The 17,028-nt window shown below is 40.6% G+C and overlaps 1 protein-coding gene across 9 annotated transcripts in view; it reads right to left on the bottom strand.

The window, feature by feature from the left end:
* TP53BP1 (tumor protein p53 binding protein 1) overlaps positions 1 to 17,028 on the bottom strand; it is a 96,294-nt gene that overhangs the window by 9,139 nt on the left and 70,127 nt on the right. For 8 of the 9 annotated variants that reach the window (XR_009606043.3, XR_009606041.3, XR_009606042.3 and 5 more), the window contains 5 exons: positions 14,195 to 14,678; positions 10,363 to 10,515; positions 4,119 to 4,390; positions 3,292 to 3,441; positions 2,569 to 2,999 (listed from right to left, as the gene is read on the bottom strand). Coding sequence is in view for 6 of the 9 variants with exons in the window: in XM_078448562.2 (XP_078304688.1) it covers positions 2,569 to 2,999; positions 3,292 to 3,441; positions 4,119 to 4,390; positions 10,363 to 10,515; positions 14,195 to 14,678 (1,490 nt within the window). In the remaining 3 variants the exon portion in view is untranslated. The remainder of the gene's footprint in view (positions 1 to 2,568; positions 3,000 to 3,291; positions 3,442 to 4,118; positions 4,391 to 10,362; positions 10,516 to 14,194; positions 14,679 to 17,028) is intronic. The other variant, XM_060618747.3, reaches the window with a different exon arrangement.

The raw sequence follows: 17,028 nt of genomic DNA, 5'->3' as shown, positions 1-17,028 counted from the left end.
TAAAAGCCAGCATTTATGAGTTATTAGAGGTTCAATTATTTCTTGAAATGACATGTGGTTTCTTAATAATCCCATTATAAATTACTAAACCTTTCTTGGTTTCTTTGGAGACAGTGATAATTCTTGAGCTAAGCTGTAGGTGAAAGATGACTTAACTCGAAGAGAGAAAGAGCATGTGTCTGTGTGGCTAAATCAAAATAGAGATACAGAGCAAAGAAAGGAAAAAACACATAAATTCTGCCTCCCCTGCCTAATCTTCCCTATTATCTACTTTCTTGCTCTTGCTCTGCTTCAGAACCTAAAGGCCTTTAGGTTACAAGGAACACAATGTGGAGTATAAAACGGAACAGGGCCAGAATTTAGGAGACCTGAGCCTAGGCCTAACTCTGCTACCACCAAACTGTGTGATCTTGGGCAAGACCCATTTCCAAACCTGTAAAAAGATGATACTCCTCCTCCTCCATCCATCAATAAACAACTTATATACCTGCACATGCTATACACACACACACACACACACACACACACACACACACTCACGCACAATGTATATAACATAAAAACAAGGCATTTTCATGAACACCTCTTCATTCTTATAAAAGAAGAGTCCGTTTGTTCTCTCCCACTGGTCTGTGCTTGAATGAAGGGCTAAAAGAAACCCCGAGCATATGCCACCAAGGAAAGAAATACAGACGTGAAAGCAGGCCTTGGTTCTCTATTTATGCCACAGAATCACTCCCCTCCCCCTTGCTGCTTCATCTTCTGGCTTCAATCTCTACCAGCAAACTAAGTCACAAAGACCCCTTTCAAGAGTACAATGAAGCCCAAGGCCAAGAATATACTTCACACTGATGAAGAGCTACTACAACTCGAAGCAGTCTAGTAATGATGTTAGTAGACAGCCTTGATAAATAAGACACAAGAGACACCCCACCCCTTGATGCCATAATTCACACTGGATACAGAACTGTCTCTTGGTCTTAAGAGGACCTCGAAGACAGGCTTTAAACCTAATGGATACATTTGATACAATGGGTATATTTAATACAAACTATGTAAGCCAAAGGTCATAAAAGACCTACATCCACATGCTACTAAATGATGCCACCTAAAGCTAAGTGTTACCCAGGACTAGAAGGTAAAGATTAACAACAATAAAGGGGCAAAAAACTACTCAGGAGTCCAAATCACAAGAAAGTCTGAGGAAACTTCACCAGAGGCATTTTTGCCCATTATATCCCAATTTATGTTCCAAAAAATCTCCAGACAGGATGTTTTTAAATGACAAACTCAACACATTTATCTCCAGATTAGCTCAAAAAAAGGGAATATATTCAAAGAACTGGCACATGCAACAGTCATAATACAAATATCTCATTATCAGAGGAACTGGCTACTTAAAAATTTTTAATTTTTTCAAACCAGACAGTAAATGGTTGCTGTGCAGACATAAAAATACAGTACTAACGACGTCTTCCTAAGCAAAAATATCTCAATATATCTGCTACACTCACCTACTAGATTCCTAGCAAGGCAGGTACTAAGTTTAAGTCAGTGGTGAAAGAGCAGATAAATCGAAAGGGAAAACACTAACTTTACAGTGGAGAAATCGGGCAAATACTTTAAGTAAGTGATAAAGGTTAACGTGACTAGAGATGTCCTGTGGATATCATAGGCCTCAATCCTCTGTGACATAATGAAAAAGGCACTTTACCTCCATAGCATTCTTTTCAAAACCTGTAACTCCAATATAAAACAAAAGGTGAGACGGACCAGAACTGAGGGACAAATATCTGACTATACACTCCTTACAACTGTCAAGGCCATGAAAAACAAGAAAAGATTCAGAAACTGTCACAGATCAAAGGACACATGAAGACTAATGGATTGGATCCTGGAATAGAAAAAGGATATATAAAACCTAATAAAATGCAAATAAAGTCTGGAATTTAGTTAGTTAGTAAGGAATCAAGGTTGGTTTCTTAGTTTTGACAAATGTGCCACGCTATCATAAGATGTTAACAAGAGTGGAAGCTGGCTGACGGGTAGTTGAGAACTTCTTACATTATCACAGTATTTTGTGCTTTACACAGCAGTCTGTACATTTTCTGTAAATATATTATTCCAAAGTAAGTTCAGGAGTACCTGGGTGGCTCAGTTAAGCGTCTGACTTTGGCTTAGGTCACAATCTCACGGTTTGGTTCGTGAGTTCGAGCCCCGCATCGGGCTCTGTGCTGACAGCTCAGAGCCTGGAGCCTACTTCAATTGTGTGTCTCCCTCTCTCTGCCCCTTCCCGACTTGTACTTTCTCTCTCTCTCTCTCTCTCTCTCTCTCTCAAAAATAAATATTAAAAAAAAAAATTCTTTTAAGTTAATTCAAAAATAAGCAACAAATGAAAACAAAAAGCCAGTGTGAGAGTACCTCACATAGTAGGAATGAAATCTGTAGCTTTGGAGACCCCTGAAGAAGAGTAGTTGGGCTGGAGAGAATGCCCTTGGTAATTACTGACTGGAGAGAGGACTGGCCCAGGCACACTAAATCTCTTACAGACACCACTCCCTTTATTACCTGCACTGAAATACTCATCCTCCGAGAGGGCTGTCACTTCCGTATCCAGTGGGATGGGGTCACACAGCAGAATGTCTTTGCCCAACACATCACACTCGTACCCATCATCAAAGAGCAATTTATACTTCCCAGCTCCGACATCACGAGTGATTTTCCCAGAGTAAAAATAGCCATTGGACGACCACTTGGCTACAACACGGAGTCCCACAAAGCTATTTCCTGGAGAGGAGGCATCTAAGCCATCAGAATGGCCAGTAGCAGCCTGGAAAGGAATCTCTGGAGAGTCACTTCGACGCAAAGCACTGGCACCCGTGTCTGCTCGCCTGGTGGAGTCCGGCACTCGGGGCACAATACGAGTGAAGGATTTATCATCTGGTGACATGCTGGGTGATATGTCCTCTATGCCCAAGGGGCCAGGAACAGCTGTTTCTCTAAACAAAGATAAGAGATAGGAGAAGGCAGTTAAAATAAGAAAAGTTTCTAACTGCCAATTTTCCCACTCCTTTGTCCATGGGGCTTCCTCAGCCCATTCTTGGAGGACCCCATCACAGGCCTAAGCCTGGTTTCTCGGTGGCCTCTCTGATCCCTGCCCGCTCCCAAGTCAATGTGGACCCCTCGTGTCCCTCCTGACACCCCACATACTCTCTACTCCCCTCTCTTCTCTCTACTCCCTTTTTTTCTGCCTAAGTCATAGACTAAGTGTATCTCACACTACCCGGGTACCTGGTTCCAGTGGTCCGAGAAGGCGGGCGGCCCCTTCGCCCGCGCCCACGAGGCGTGACTGGAGCCTTCCCTCCCTGTCTGATGCCAAGGCCTGCATCACCATCCTCCTCACACACTGGCGCCCCTGTCTGACTGACCCCTTTTCTAGGACTAGAGAATGAAGACAGGTTAGTCTGACAGCACCTGCTACTGGATCCTTTCTCCACAAAGTCTCCCCGTGGCCCTTAAACCACATGCCAGGCCAACATGTATTAGACCTCCAACACAGCAGGAAGCTGGCCTGCACACCCACCACCAAAATATCAGCCAGGGAGTAGGAGTGTAGGATAACGAGTAAAGGACATCCTCCTCTATGGAAGTCTATTCCCTCCTGACAAAGCTTCCTACTGTTGCCCTCAAAAATAGCACACCCATTTCTTCCCTGCCTTCTCTTCTACTACAGGCTCTAGACACCTGCAGAGGATAACAAAAAGCTAGGGATGTATCAGGTTGAGGTTACCACCCTAAACTTTTTGCACTCCCAGTCAAAACACTACAGGCTACAGAAAATGGGGGTGGCAGCAGCATGTGCCAGCATTCTCAAAGTCCCCTCACCTGTTTTTCTACATTTTCTTAGGAGTCTAGTTCTCAAAGGGCTCCACCCTTTCTCCCATGCAAACCCAAACAGGAGAGGAACAAAAGGGGAGGAAGAATATTTGAATTTTCCTAGTTGGAGGATGGGGGGGGGGGGGGGGATTTCCCATTACTCCCCTTTTCCTGTGATATTAAAATGTCAGCAACCCTGCCCCTGCTGTAGCTCTCTCTCTCTCTGGAGACCCTGTCTGCACCTCAGTTTTCCTGGGCCTCCTCGGGAGCTGGGCAAGGCAAAATCTGCGGGTTCTGTCCCGCTGGTTTTCCCTTTGAGTGGTCCGGCTCCTCTCCCTGAGCTGCCACTGCTGTGCATGGCTGAGAGACTCGTCCCACTTGACGTGCGGTGTAAGCTGGATGCCTTGGAGGAGAAGGAGCTGATATCCCCCAGGTCACCTGAGGAGCCCCCCGTCTGTGAAGGGGAAACTTCGGTTTCACATTCCTGACACTCTACAATTGGCTCTTCAGTCTCCTGCAAGGAAGAAATGGATACAAAAGCTAAAAGAAGCCACAACAACATCATGCTAATGTGGTGGCTAAAAAATCCTAGAGATGGCAAGAAATTTCAATTCAGAAAGGTGGGCATCAGGAGGAGACTTTCTGGATTAATGGAAATGTTCTGGATCTTATTCTGAGCAGTGGTTACACACTGAATCGTTGAGAGCCACTGAACATTTAAGACCTGAGCATTCTACAGGGAATATATTATATCCCAATAAAATATAAATAAAGGTTGCACTGGATTGGAAACAAAGAGATCTCTATTATGAGCTAAGTTATCTCTTTCCTGGACAAGTTCACAACCTTTGCCTACTGAGAAGACAGCAAGAATTGTAACCCAGACATTTTCTGTCTGGGAGAAGAGAGGTAAGGAGGAAGGAAGGTTAGATAAGGAAAACAAATGGTTAGGAGCCATTCTGGGTATTTCATCAGCAGTGGGTAGCATGACATGTTTTTTGAAATCAGGTTATTTTACATTACTTTTCAATAAATGATACAGGAAATAGAAAATTATAGGCAAAAATAGGCTAAAAATAGTATTACTGTTTATAAAAATGAAAAACAGAAAGGTAATAATCAAAATGTACAAGGTTGCAGTATCTATAGAAGACAGGAATATCAAACTGACTTTATCTCCCATGCTCACTTTGATGGATTGGTAAGTGGTTAACTGGAACTCAGTTTTAAACAGCCTTTGGAAGCTAATTCCCAGGCTTATGGGAAAAGGTTCTGGGGCCAATCAACAATGTCCTCTCTGGACACAGGATTGAGAAATTACAGCACACTTGCTTTCCTGTTCTAGACTATTCATGCATCACCATGCATATCATCAGAGAAGATATGGAGAAGCGTAAGACCCTCCCCTCAGAGTTTATAGCTTCTCTGGGCAGACAGTATGCAATGCACACACACTCAAATAATGCTGTAAGATAATTAAATGATTATTATTTTTTAAATGTTTATTTATGAGAGAGAGACAGAGTATGAGCAGGGGAGGGGCAGAGAGAGAGGGAGACACAGAATCCGAAGCAGGCTCCAGACTCTAAACTGTCAGCACAGAACCTAACGTGGGGCTCAAACCCATGAACCATCAGATCGTGACCAAAGCCGAAGTCAGACAATTAACTGACTGAGTCACCCAGGTATCCCCTAAATGATTAATTTTAACCACTCCCTTCTTGAAAATATCTCCTCCTTTGGAATCTACAAAGTCACTTTTACTTTCATTCCACCTCTTTTTTTTTTTTTTCTCATTCCACCTCTTTAAGGGCTACTTCGATATGTGCTTGTTTTCAGGTTCCTCTTTCTTCATCTGTTCCCTTAGACACAGCATTGTGCAGGACTCTGTTCTTCCTTTTCTTACTCTTCCGTGCTTTCCCTGGACAATCTCACCAGACTCATCCCTACCTATCTACCAACAATATAAGAATGACTCAGCTCCAAACTCACAAATAACTAAAAAACCTTCCCTTTGGATATACTAAGGACACTGAAATTTAACCCAACCAAAACGCAGTGTCATCTTCTCTCCATTTCCTTGCCTTCAACGAATAAATCCTGGATATGACCGGTGCATCTCACAATCCCTATAGCTCTATCAGAGACTGTTTTTTTTCCTCCACCAAACCCCAATTCAAGAGTTTGGAGATATGAGATGCCTGCGTGGCTCAGTTGATTTAGCGCCCAACTCTTATTTCAGCTCAGGTCACAATTCCAGGGTCGTGGGATTGTGCCTCACTCCACATTGAGTGTGGAGTCTGCTTAAGATTCTCTCCCTCTCCCCCATTCTGCCCCTCTCCCCCACTCATGGGCTCTTTCTCTAAAATAAATGAAATAAATTAAATTTTTAAAAAAAGACTTTGGAGGTAAGAGGCAACTATGCTCCCTATTGCCATCAACAGACCATTTCTATCTCCCACCTCTCGCTCCTACTAAACCACTATTTGCCATTTTGTTAAACTTTGCTCTCCCCTTCCGTTACTCACCAACATCCTCCCACCCACTCACTCTCATGGATGAAAACCTTAACCTCTGGCTCACAGCCTCCCTTTTCTCCCCGTCCCTATTTCTGTCACTATTCTCTGTGGCTTACATCCATCAGATGACCCATCCAGCAACTCTCAAGTTCCTGATATAATTACCACCATTAACCATTTTCTCTGCCTCAGCCATCTATCCTCAGGGTCATTACCAGAAAGTGTACCACCTCCAAAAAGTATCAGTGATAAACATGACTTTCTCAAATCTCTGTCTCCTATCACCAACTTGCCTGCTCTAGCCAGATTCAAGTCTATCTACTGAGATCCTTTGACTAAAGGAGGTGTTGTGAGCCCAGAACTGAAGTCAATCCCTTCACTTGAATATAGCAAATGTGTAGGGGCATGGCCAGCCTAAAAGGCTGGGATTCCAGGCTGTGTCTCTGTTGGACAATATGCCCCAAGAACAGTAGCCAGCTACAACTGCCTTTGCAACTGTCCTACAGTCAAAGCCATCACTATTGTAATGACAGATCCAGGCTCGAAGGTGGCCTGTTATCATCTTTTTAACGTATTTGCTTACTTATCTTCCTGTGTGTCTTATACACTAGACTACAGAGACCCTATTAAGACAGAAATTGTAACCATCTTCTTTCCTGGGTATATCCTCCAAATCCAGCACAGTGCATGCCACAAGAGACCCTCAGTAAGTATTTACTGAATAATCTCTCTCAAATCAGTGTCCTATTTACATTCTCTGTCTCAGCATATGGTACCACTCTCTATCTCACTGCACAGGAAAAAGCCCACGTACCATGTTAAATCCCTCCCTCTCCCTGTATCCCCATATTTAGGAATTCACCAGTCTATCAATTTCACCTTCTATGTACTTAATGCATCTGTCTCTCCTCTCAACCCCTACTGCCACTGTCCTAATGCAACACTCATTACCTCTTGTCTGAACTATGCCTCAACCCACACCAGTCCACTGTTAAACCACTGCCAATCCGAACTTCCCAACATGCAAATCTGAGCATGTCACTCTTTTCTCCAAAATTCTTTAAAGGCATCTATCACACCAAAGATAAAAATCTAAATTCTTTTCTGTGGTATACAAAGCCCTCATACTTTGGGCCTTTACCAAACTCAACAGTATCCTTTCCTACCATTCGCTACCCTACTGTTTGTGTCATATTGAGCTTCTAAATATTCATTAAGCATGCCACGCTGTCTACATAACTTTTCATTCTGCCTATGATGTCCTTCTTCCCCATGCCTCAGTGTTATCTGCCACACTTCTGGGAGCTACATCTTCTGTGAGGTCTTTTAGCCACCTTCAGGTAAGCTGGTAGGCTCAGTCTCCTCTTTCTAACACATCTTGCCACCCTCTACAACAGCAACCAACAAGTTCTGGATTTGTTGCATGTCTATATAAGCTCCTAGAAAACAGGGACAGTGTCTTTTTATCTTCTTAGTTCCAGGGCCTGCCACCGTGCTAGGAACATAGTAAAAAAAAAAAAAAAAAAAAAAAAAAAAAAAGTTGCAGGTAAATAAATTAATAAAACTTCTAAAAGATAATAAGCAAACAGGGGCGCCTGGGTGGCTCAGTCGGTTAAGCGTCCGACTTCAGCTCAGGTCACGATCTCACGGTCCGTGAGTTTGAGCCCCGCGTCGGGCTCTGGGCTGATGGCCCAGAGCCTGGAGCCTGCTTCCGATTCTGTGTCTCCCTCTCTGCTCCTCCCCTGTTCATGCTCTGTCTCTCTCTGTCTCAAAAATAAATAAACGTTAAAAAAAAAAAAAAAAAGATAATAAGCAAAGAATACAAGCTATGAGGGAAGGTGTTCCTAGAGTCTTCTGAGGTCAAAAGACTAAAAACTAAACTAAACGTTTCATACCTGTGTGCTCTTTACTTTCTGTCTCTGTGCCTTTACTCACCAGACTTTCTGTATGGAATGCCTTTTCCCCTTATCTCCCAACATCTAAAACCTTCAGGGTCCAACTCAAATGCTTTTTGGACCTCATCCAGACAAACTAGCAAAATTTCCTTCAGAGGAGTTTCATCCCATGTGAACTACCATATGCATCTTCCTTCTTGCACACATCACTTCACTCTTGAGAAGCAGCATCATGTAGTGGTTAGGAATAAAGGCTCTGGATCTAGACTGCCTGAAATTAGTTCCAGTTCCTCTGTTTATTAGCTATGTAACCTTATGCAAGTTATTTTAACTTAACTTAATCCTAAGTTTCTTCATGTGAGAAACGTGATAACAGTATCTAACCCACAGCTTAGTTGTGAGGATTAAAGAAGTTCCATCACTAAAGTCCGTACAGTAGTGCCTTACATATAGTTAGTACTACAGAAATGTTAGCTGCTATTATTACTGTATTTAATTATGGTAATATTTCCCAAACTATATTCCAAAGGGGTATAATAAGTATTATCTTAAAAAATGTTCAGTTGATGGGGTGCCTAGGTGGCTAGGTCAGTTAAGCATCTGACTTTGGCTCAGGTCATGATCTCAGTTTGTGAGTTCGAGCCCCGTGTCAGGCTCTGTGCTGACAGCTCAGAGCCTGGAGCCTGCTTCAGATTCTATGTCTCATCCTCTCTCTGCGCCTCTCCCACTTGTCCTCTGTCTCTCTCAGTCTCTCAAAAATAAATAAATGTAAAAAAATAAATAAGTAATAAAGTTCAGTTGTCAAGTTTGGTAACTTCTATGTTAAACAATAAAACAGACATCTTTAATAAAGGACTTCTGAGACCCTTTAACATAATAGGCACTGTGAATTTCCATGGGAAACGGGAAGTTTTACAGCATTTGGTATTTCTCAAACTTATTACCATGGAACTTTTTCCGCCCTCAGAGTATCTAAAAGGCCTGTTTCCAGAAATATACTTTTGAGAGCACCACATCAAATAATACAGTAACATGTATAACATTTTAAACTACAAGAGTTACAAAAACTGTTCATGAAATCAAACTGTTTTTCTAAAGTTGCTAATCTCCTAATTTTTCTAAAATAGTAGCAATATTGAAAAAATTCCACAAACATAAAAATTGAAGATGAATTAACATCTGGGATTTTGGTGTACAATAAAGTACACAAGAAAATTTCTCAAACTAAAGTCAAATGCTTTCTGACATGAGGGCCACAATGGCCCATTAGTGAACAACTGCAATAATGTGTTCCATTTAATAAGACTATATATATATATATCAGAGTTTAATTCTCCCTGGTCTCAACTTCCTGTATGGCTATCTGGCAAATTTTTTAAGATGTGCCTAAGTATGGCAACAAGGGCTAAGGAAGGAAGGAAGTACCTGTGCCTCTCATCAATTAATAAAATGGGTTCCCAGAAATTAACATATGTACCAAGATAGTGCCACATATTTAATTCTTGAAAATCTGATTTCAGCCAGTATTGAGATGTAAACAGTCAGCATATGATGCCGTCCAATCTAACAGTGAATAAATGCTGATATTTTCCAACACTGGGAATGAGTCCATAATGAATCCTACTAAGACATAAAGGTGCATCTCCTACAAACAGGTCTATAACCACACGTGGATGGAGACCAAGAAAGGACACAATGAGCAAATGTGACAACAAGTGAGAAAATGTGGAGCAAAGCAAGGAGTTCTAAACCTCTTTAGTTTCCAAGAATTAAAAATAATAGATAAAATGTAGTTATAACGTAACAGAGATTTATCAATCTGTTCTTTACGAAACAGAAACCATGATGGGACTGGTTAAATAAGTGGCCAGAGGTTAAACAGTAAACTCGTGGTTGGGAAAAACACAGAATTCAAGACTTTCCTCTCTTACCAGATTCTTAAATCTTTCTCACAAAATGAAGGAAAACAAAGAAGCTAGTTGCACAAGAAAGGCGGGAAGGGGTGGAAGTGGAGAGCCAGGGAATTTTTTCTACCGAAAGAAATTTGCCACATAGACCTAAGTATGCATTACCTCAGTTACTTTTCTTTCTACTTCTGTTCCATCCACATAATACACATCTGTGATGACACGGGTGACAAGTGTGCGAACCTCACGGATTGTCCTCATGTGGCGATGCAAGACATGGCCATGTGGAGGCTGAGGCATATCAAACTCTTCCTCTCCCTGTGGCAGAAAAAATAGAACACAAGCATAGGTATCACTGCAAAGTGGCAGAATCAAAAATCAACTGCTTCATGATAAGCAGTGTTCAGAGGTTCCATGAATCTAGTGTGATGGAATTTTCCAGTTGCTTTATTTTTTTATTTACCTATAGATAAGAAGAGGGATGGACCAGCTATATAGCCAGAGGCTAGGAAGAGTTTGTATCAGTTATCACTTAAAATGACCTATTTCTGTCTCAATCAAAATTGTAACATCTAGCATTTATACCTAGGATATTTAAGTGAAACTCTGACCTCCCCCCCACAAAAGTACATTTACATTATAATCCTTCTGATTTTGAGGCTGACTTATCAATCAGTATATAAACTTATACTTGCCACATCTCTTTAAAAAAAGGAAGGAAGGCATATTTTTAAAACTTTATATAAAAACAAGAGTATCTGTTAATCTCAGTGCAGTGTGTTTTTCCTGCTTTAGTAAATCAGAACTATAGTTTCTTTATGCCTAGAACAAGATACACAGATTTTTCTCAGGATTAAATACGGAATATTTAATCTCTTCCAAATAACAGATTGTAACTTAAGAGCCAAGCTAGTGCCCAGTAAAAGGATTCTGTATTTACTTGTATCATAAAGGATTAATGTAATAGCTTAAATAAATAGCTTAAATAAGCCCTGCATTTTTGTTTACATGACAACTGCTATCCATATGTTTTCTCATAACACATATACCACATTTAACAGCATCCACGCCCTCCCCTCAACCCCACCGGTAATTCTGAGGAGAAAATGCACACTTTTTTTTCTCCCACCTTATTTCCCCATAGCAGACTGATTTTTTCTTTCAGCAGTGTCAAGGTATTCAAGTCTTTGAAAAGAACTATATATATCACTGTAATGATGATGATCCTGGGTTTTCACTGACCAATGTGGTAGTGATAGTAATTTACCTAAAGCTTTCAATAATTTACCTGAATAATTCCCACTCCAACTCCATCTTGGGGATAAAATATCCACTAAAATGGAAATGTAAATTATGTGAATAAATATAAATAAAAAGCATGGAAACTTAGATCCACTAATTCCTTAAAATACTTCTATATATATAATTCTGGCTAATGAATGGCCAGAGCACTGGTCTGTCACATCTCAATCATCAGGGTGCCCCTGCATCAGAACCATGACAGCTGGACCTCCTGCCCTCACACACAGGCAGGTCCGGGATCACAGATGTCTAAAAGGTTTCAGGGATACATAAAGCACTCCTTGTATTCAGGCTTCTCAAGAAGTCTTCCTGTATTTTTCCACCACAACAGCCAGACAAATGATCATTTCAAGACAGACACTTAAATATGACTGATAGAATAAGAAAGGAAAGAAGGAAAAGGGGGCAGATAAAAAGAAATCTATGCTTACTCTCTCTTCAAATAGTCTTCTGAAAAGAGGTCTCTGTAAAGATAAATAACTTGAAGATCTTGTCATCATAAAAGGAAGATAAGAAAATGAAAACAAAACCATACTTTCCTTCATTAAAAGCCTAGCTCCAGGCCCACTGGATAGAGACGTCAAACTTTAAGCAATGTCAAAGGTAGGCTGCCTATGCTTTTCTCCCCACTGGCCTCAGTCCTACCCAGAATGCAAGGGATACAAAAGCACTGACACCTGGAAAACCTCCAGAAAGCATTCCTCATTTTCCAACCATTCTTCAAAAGACAGCACACCAATCTATATTTTCTGTTACCGCACCCACCCCATCTCTGTTTTTTCATTGTAGTATAATACACGTAACATGAAATTTACCATTTTAACCATTTTTAAGTAGACAGTTTGTGACATTAAGTACATTCACATTGTTGTGCAAACATCACCATATCCACCTCCAGAACTTTTCATCTTTCCCAAGTCAAACTGTACCTATTCACCTAGATTTTTCTAGCACCTTTCTTAACAGGAGCAACTAGCTCTTTAAAAAGTTATTTCACTCCATATGACACAATAGTAGTACAGTATCAGCAGTGGCTTTGTTGGTGGTAACAGCAGTATTTAAAATAATAATAATCAGTAGGTAGCAGCAGCAGCAGCCAATATATATTGAACATTTACTATGTGCCAGATCCAGTGTGGAGAACTTTATCTAATTTAATCCTCACATATTCCAGATAAAGTGGTCTGACTCCAAAGCTTAGGCCTAACTGCTCTGGCTCACTGGTTCCTGCTTTCATCAACATGAGATAGGAGCAGGGATTATTTCCCTACTTTACAGAGGAAAAATGTTAAGTAAGGAAAATATAATCTAGTGGCTTCAATGAGATTGCTATCTTTAGGATCAAGTTTAATTCTTTTTATAAAGGCAGAGAAGTTATTTATAGCAGAATGCCAACACTTTAAGGGTAAAAACAAGTGCAAAATAGGGTCTGATCTACTATAACCCCTATATTCAAAAGGCTATTCTATTTTCAATCTGTACAAACTGATAAAGTCTTAGGTCTCAGAGACCATGTTATCAAAAAGGCTAATAACATAAACAGAATTTCTGGAGTTCCTGGAGAGGCATGGATAAACAGAACAAGACTACACAGGCCATGATTATTAAATAGAAAAGCAACATAGCATAATGAAAAGAATACCGATTCTGAAGTCAGATATGCTGAGTTCAAATTCCAGTTCTGCCACCTACTGATGGCAAAATCTTGGGCAAGTTACTTAACCTCTCTTCAGCTTGATTTCTTTACCTGTGAAATGGGAATAATAATACCAACCTCATGGGTTGTCTTGAGCACAATGCTGATACACTGTAGGTGTTCAATAAAGAGGAACTATATTATTTTATTTTTATAAAACAAACAAGTTGGAAAATTAGAATGAGACGCACATCACTAATGAAGCTTTCCTAGGCAGATTCCAAGTGAAGACGATCTATCACAGCAACTGAAAAGGCAGTTTAACCGCTATTAGTAATTTCCAAAATTTCCCTACCATGGAACCCACCGCCACCTGACGAAATTGAACTTCCTCTTATTTCTTAACACGTACACTTCTACCACTACCTCTTAACTTGATTGTTACTACTACCTACTCCCTTACTCTATTCCCAAGAACCTGTTGCTCCAGCCTCACTTCCACCACCCCTGATCCTTTTCCTCCCGTTAAGTCTAGCTGCAGCCTGTGCAGTCCTCACCGCCTGAGGACACCCCCTTCCTCTATTTCTCTTACTGTTCTTGGTTTCCAATACTGTGCTACACTATCCTTCATGTTTCTTCTATCTCTTCTCCTCTGCTTCCTACTCCTTTAGTTCCTGGGAACTTTGGTGAAACAGACTTGGGAGAGAAGCAATTAGCTCCAATGCTTTTATGGGAGGATGCAAACTGACAGCAGAAGAAAAAGATTAAATGTAGAAGAATATATCAGGGCCCAGTCTATATTTTTTGGCTTTTTCATCCAGTAAAGACCTACTTGATAAACTCTAGCACTATTTCATTTTCCATAAGAGACTATCTATTGGATATAGCTACCCATAATTTTCACGACCCTATCTCTCTATCTTGGAAAAATTGTTTTTAATGACTGGTCTGCACCAAAGTGTTAAGAATTATCATTAGGTAGAAGTATCACAACTTAAATTCTCTGGGAATCCATAAAGTCAAAACAGGGCCCCTGAGATACCCTAGACGTTCTCTCACCTGGCTATGGAGTGACTCTGTATCATCCCCAGGAGCACTGACTGGTTTCTCACCACTCCCCCTGTCAGTCTGAACCATGGCATCTTGTTTTCCAGAGTTCTGGTCCACCGTACTGGTCCCCTGTTCACACACATTCTTTACAGTCTGAGTTGCTGCTGAAACAGTTTCTGGGACCCACAGAGAATGCTCTATGGTCTGGATTCCTATGTTATTTTGGCTGGGCCTTTCAATCGAGGCATTACTAGGTTTTTCCTGATTGGTATTTTGTCCTTCTTTCTGGCCTTCTAGCACATCTGTCTTCAATGCTTCCCCTTGAGGACTGGATGACCCCTGTGTAGCCACCTGCCGAGAGGCAGGAGATGGAGGGTCTTTGACAGGACAACTGGGCTGCATGGGCTGTTGACTCTGCCTGGTCCTTTGGTCACCTTCCAATCTTTCCTTTCCTTCTTCATCTTGAGTACTTGGAAAACTGAGCGAGTTCCCTCTGAAAATCAACCATATAAAGAAACCATGTCAAGTAAACAAGTGTGAGTTTGTGTGTGTACTAGCAAGGGAACCATAATTTGACAATATGAAAAATGTGGGAAAGGGAGAAAATAAGGCGACCCAGCATATCACCTTTCTCAACGTAATTTCACTCTTGAGAAAATAATGGTACATAGGACTCTATCACCATGATGATACAATAGTCATAAAATTTATTCCCATCACTAGCTATGAACTCTGAAACTTGACACAGGAAAATAAGGTAAACAAATTTAAAGTCATTACTGAAGTCATAGTCAATGAAGGCTGTTTAGGGATCTACTTCATAAGAGATCAATTAGGTCAACATGTCTCATTTGGTTTTTATTGGTTCTAACATTCCTTAAATGACTGCTAGCATTTTAGATTCTTTTCTTCACCTCCACCCGCCAACAAGCAAAAATTTTAGGAAAAGAAACTTCATCTATACAGGATAGAGTTATAGGTGAGATTCGAGCTTTGCCAGCTAAACTGGCATATCTTACAACTAACAATTCAGAATGACTTGATTCCTCTAAGAAAGTTCTCAAGATATAGCCTACTTCTTTTCATTTGGCTACACCAGGGATTTATTTATTTATCCCACAACCATTTGATTAATGTCTCCTATAAAACAGATACTATGAAGTCCTGAGGAGCCTAGGGGCTTTCTTAAATGTCTAACCAGAACAAAAAGGCCCAGATTAACTCCAAGTGAGCAGGTAACATACATAGGAACTTGAAATTCATGTCTTAGGAGCACCTGGGTGGATCAGTCAGTTGAGCAACCGACTCTCGATTTCAGCTCAGGCCATGATCTTGTGGTTTGTGAGTTCGAGCCCTGCATCAGGCTCTCCACTGACAGACTGAAGAATCTCTATCTCCCTCTCTCTCGCTGCCTCCCCAACTCTCTCTAAATAAACTTAAAAAAAAATCGTGTCTTATTTATTCATCTCTACTTAAAACATCTAACAGGGCTTAATATACAGTAAGTGCTTAATGTACTCTGGACATTTATTGATATTCTCTCCATTGAGTAGCTGCAAAAATCTACTCTCAGATGAAGTAAACTAATTGTATAAGTAGCAAATTCATGTAGGAAATGCGTATGAACTTTTAACTTTTTGGTAAATTACAAATTCAATGGATCAGTGCACTACAAACAAAACAAGAAACTAACACATTTTAGGCTCCGTTAAATGCATAGTAGCCAGAATAAAGATAAAAGGAATCCATTCTGAACTGACCACAGTAAGACCACAACTGGATCTGTTTCAGTTTGGAGTATCCTATTTTATAAGGCATAAACCCACAGAAGATAACATTCAGGATGACCAAGGATCTAGAAACCATGTCATATATTGCTGTATTCTTTGCCCAGAGAAAGACTAGTTACCACTGAGACAGAGAAAGCTGTCTCCAATCTGGGAGAAGCTCTCACCCCTTAAGAACTGAGCTGACATGGGTAGGCCGAAAAAAGGAAACATGAAGACCTCTTTAAGAAATGCTCTACCCCGGATCTTGAGTAGAAAGACAAAAGGAGAAGTTTCTGAGATTTCTATCTTATTTACATCAGTTTACCAGAACAGGAGATTAAAGAGATTTTTACAATAGAGTTCTAGCCAAAGAGAGCCTGGTAAAAATTTGGTAGTCATAGCTTGAGTCCTGTCAGGAACCTCAAGTGAATAAGGATATATATAATACAATACAGATAAGGCAAGAATAAGACCACCAAGAGTAACACTTACTGTGATGAGGTTGTAAGTAACCATATATAAAAAGTACTCCACTCAGGGCTAGGTACACAGCAGATGTTCAATCAATACTAGTTGTGTAAAACAAAGCAATTAAGACTTCATGTTTTCTACGAACTTAATACTCATGTGTGACTCTTTTAGACAGCTAACATATTAACAGCTGAGCAATGAAAGTTACTCAAAAGCTACAAGAACAGGATTAGCCATTTGAAGAATTCAATTACCATTGTTTCCCATCCTTAAACAAGCCTACCACATTTTACAGAAGCTGTTTATTTAGGGTAGAACCTCTGAATAGAATTTCACTTCCAAAGCAAAGTTTTGTTTTATTTTGGACTTTTAAAAAAAATGTTTATTTATTTTTGAAGGCGAGAGAGAGTGAGTGGAGGAGGGGCGGGGGGTGCGGTGGGGGTGAGACAGAATCTGAAGCAGGCTCTAGGCTCTGAGCTGTCAGCAGAGAGCAACTCACTGGCTGGGAGATAGTGACCTGAGCTTAAGTCGGATACTTAACTGACTGAGACACCCAGGTGCCCCAACACTTTTTTAAATCTTAATTGACAAGTATTAAGTTGC

The sequence above is a fragment of the Panthera onca genome, chromosome B3 (genome assembly GCF_046562875.1).
Source record: "Panthera onca isolate mPanOnc1 chromosome B3, mPanOnc1 haplotype 2, whole genome shotgun sequence".
Taxonomy (NCBI): Eukaryota; Metazoa; Chordata; class Mammalia; order Carnivora; family Felidae; genus Panthera; species Panthera onca.
The sequence above is the reverse complement of the archived record's forward strand: the minus strand, read 5'-3'. Positions and strand labels throughout refer to the sequence as shown.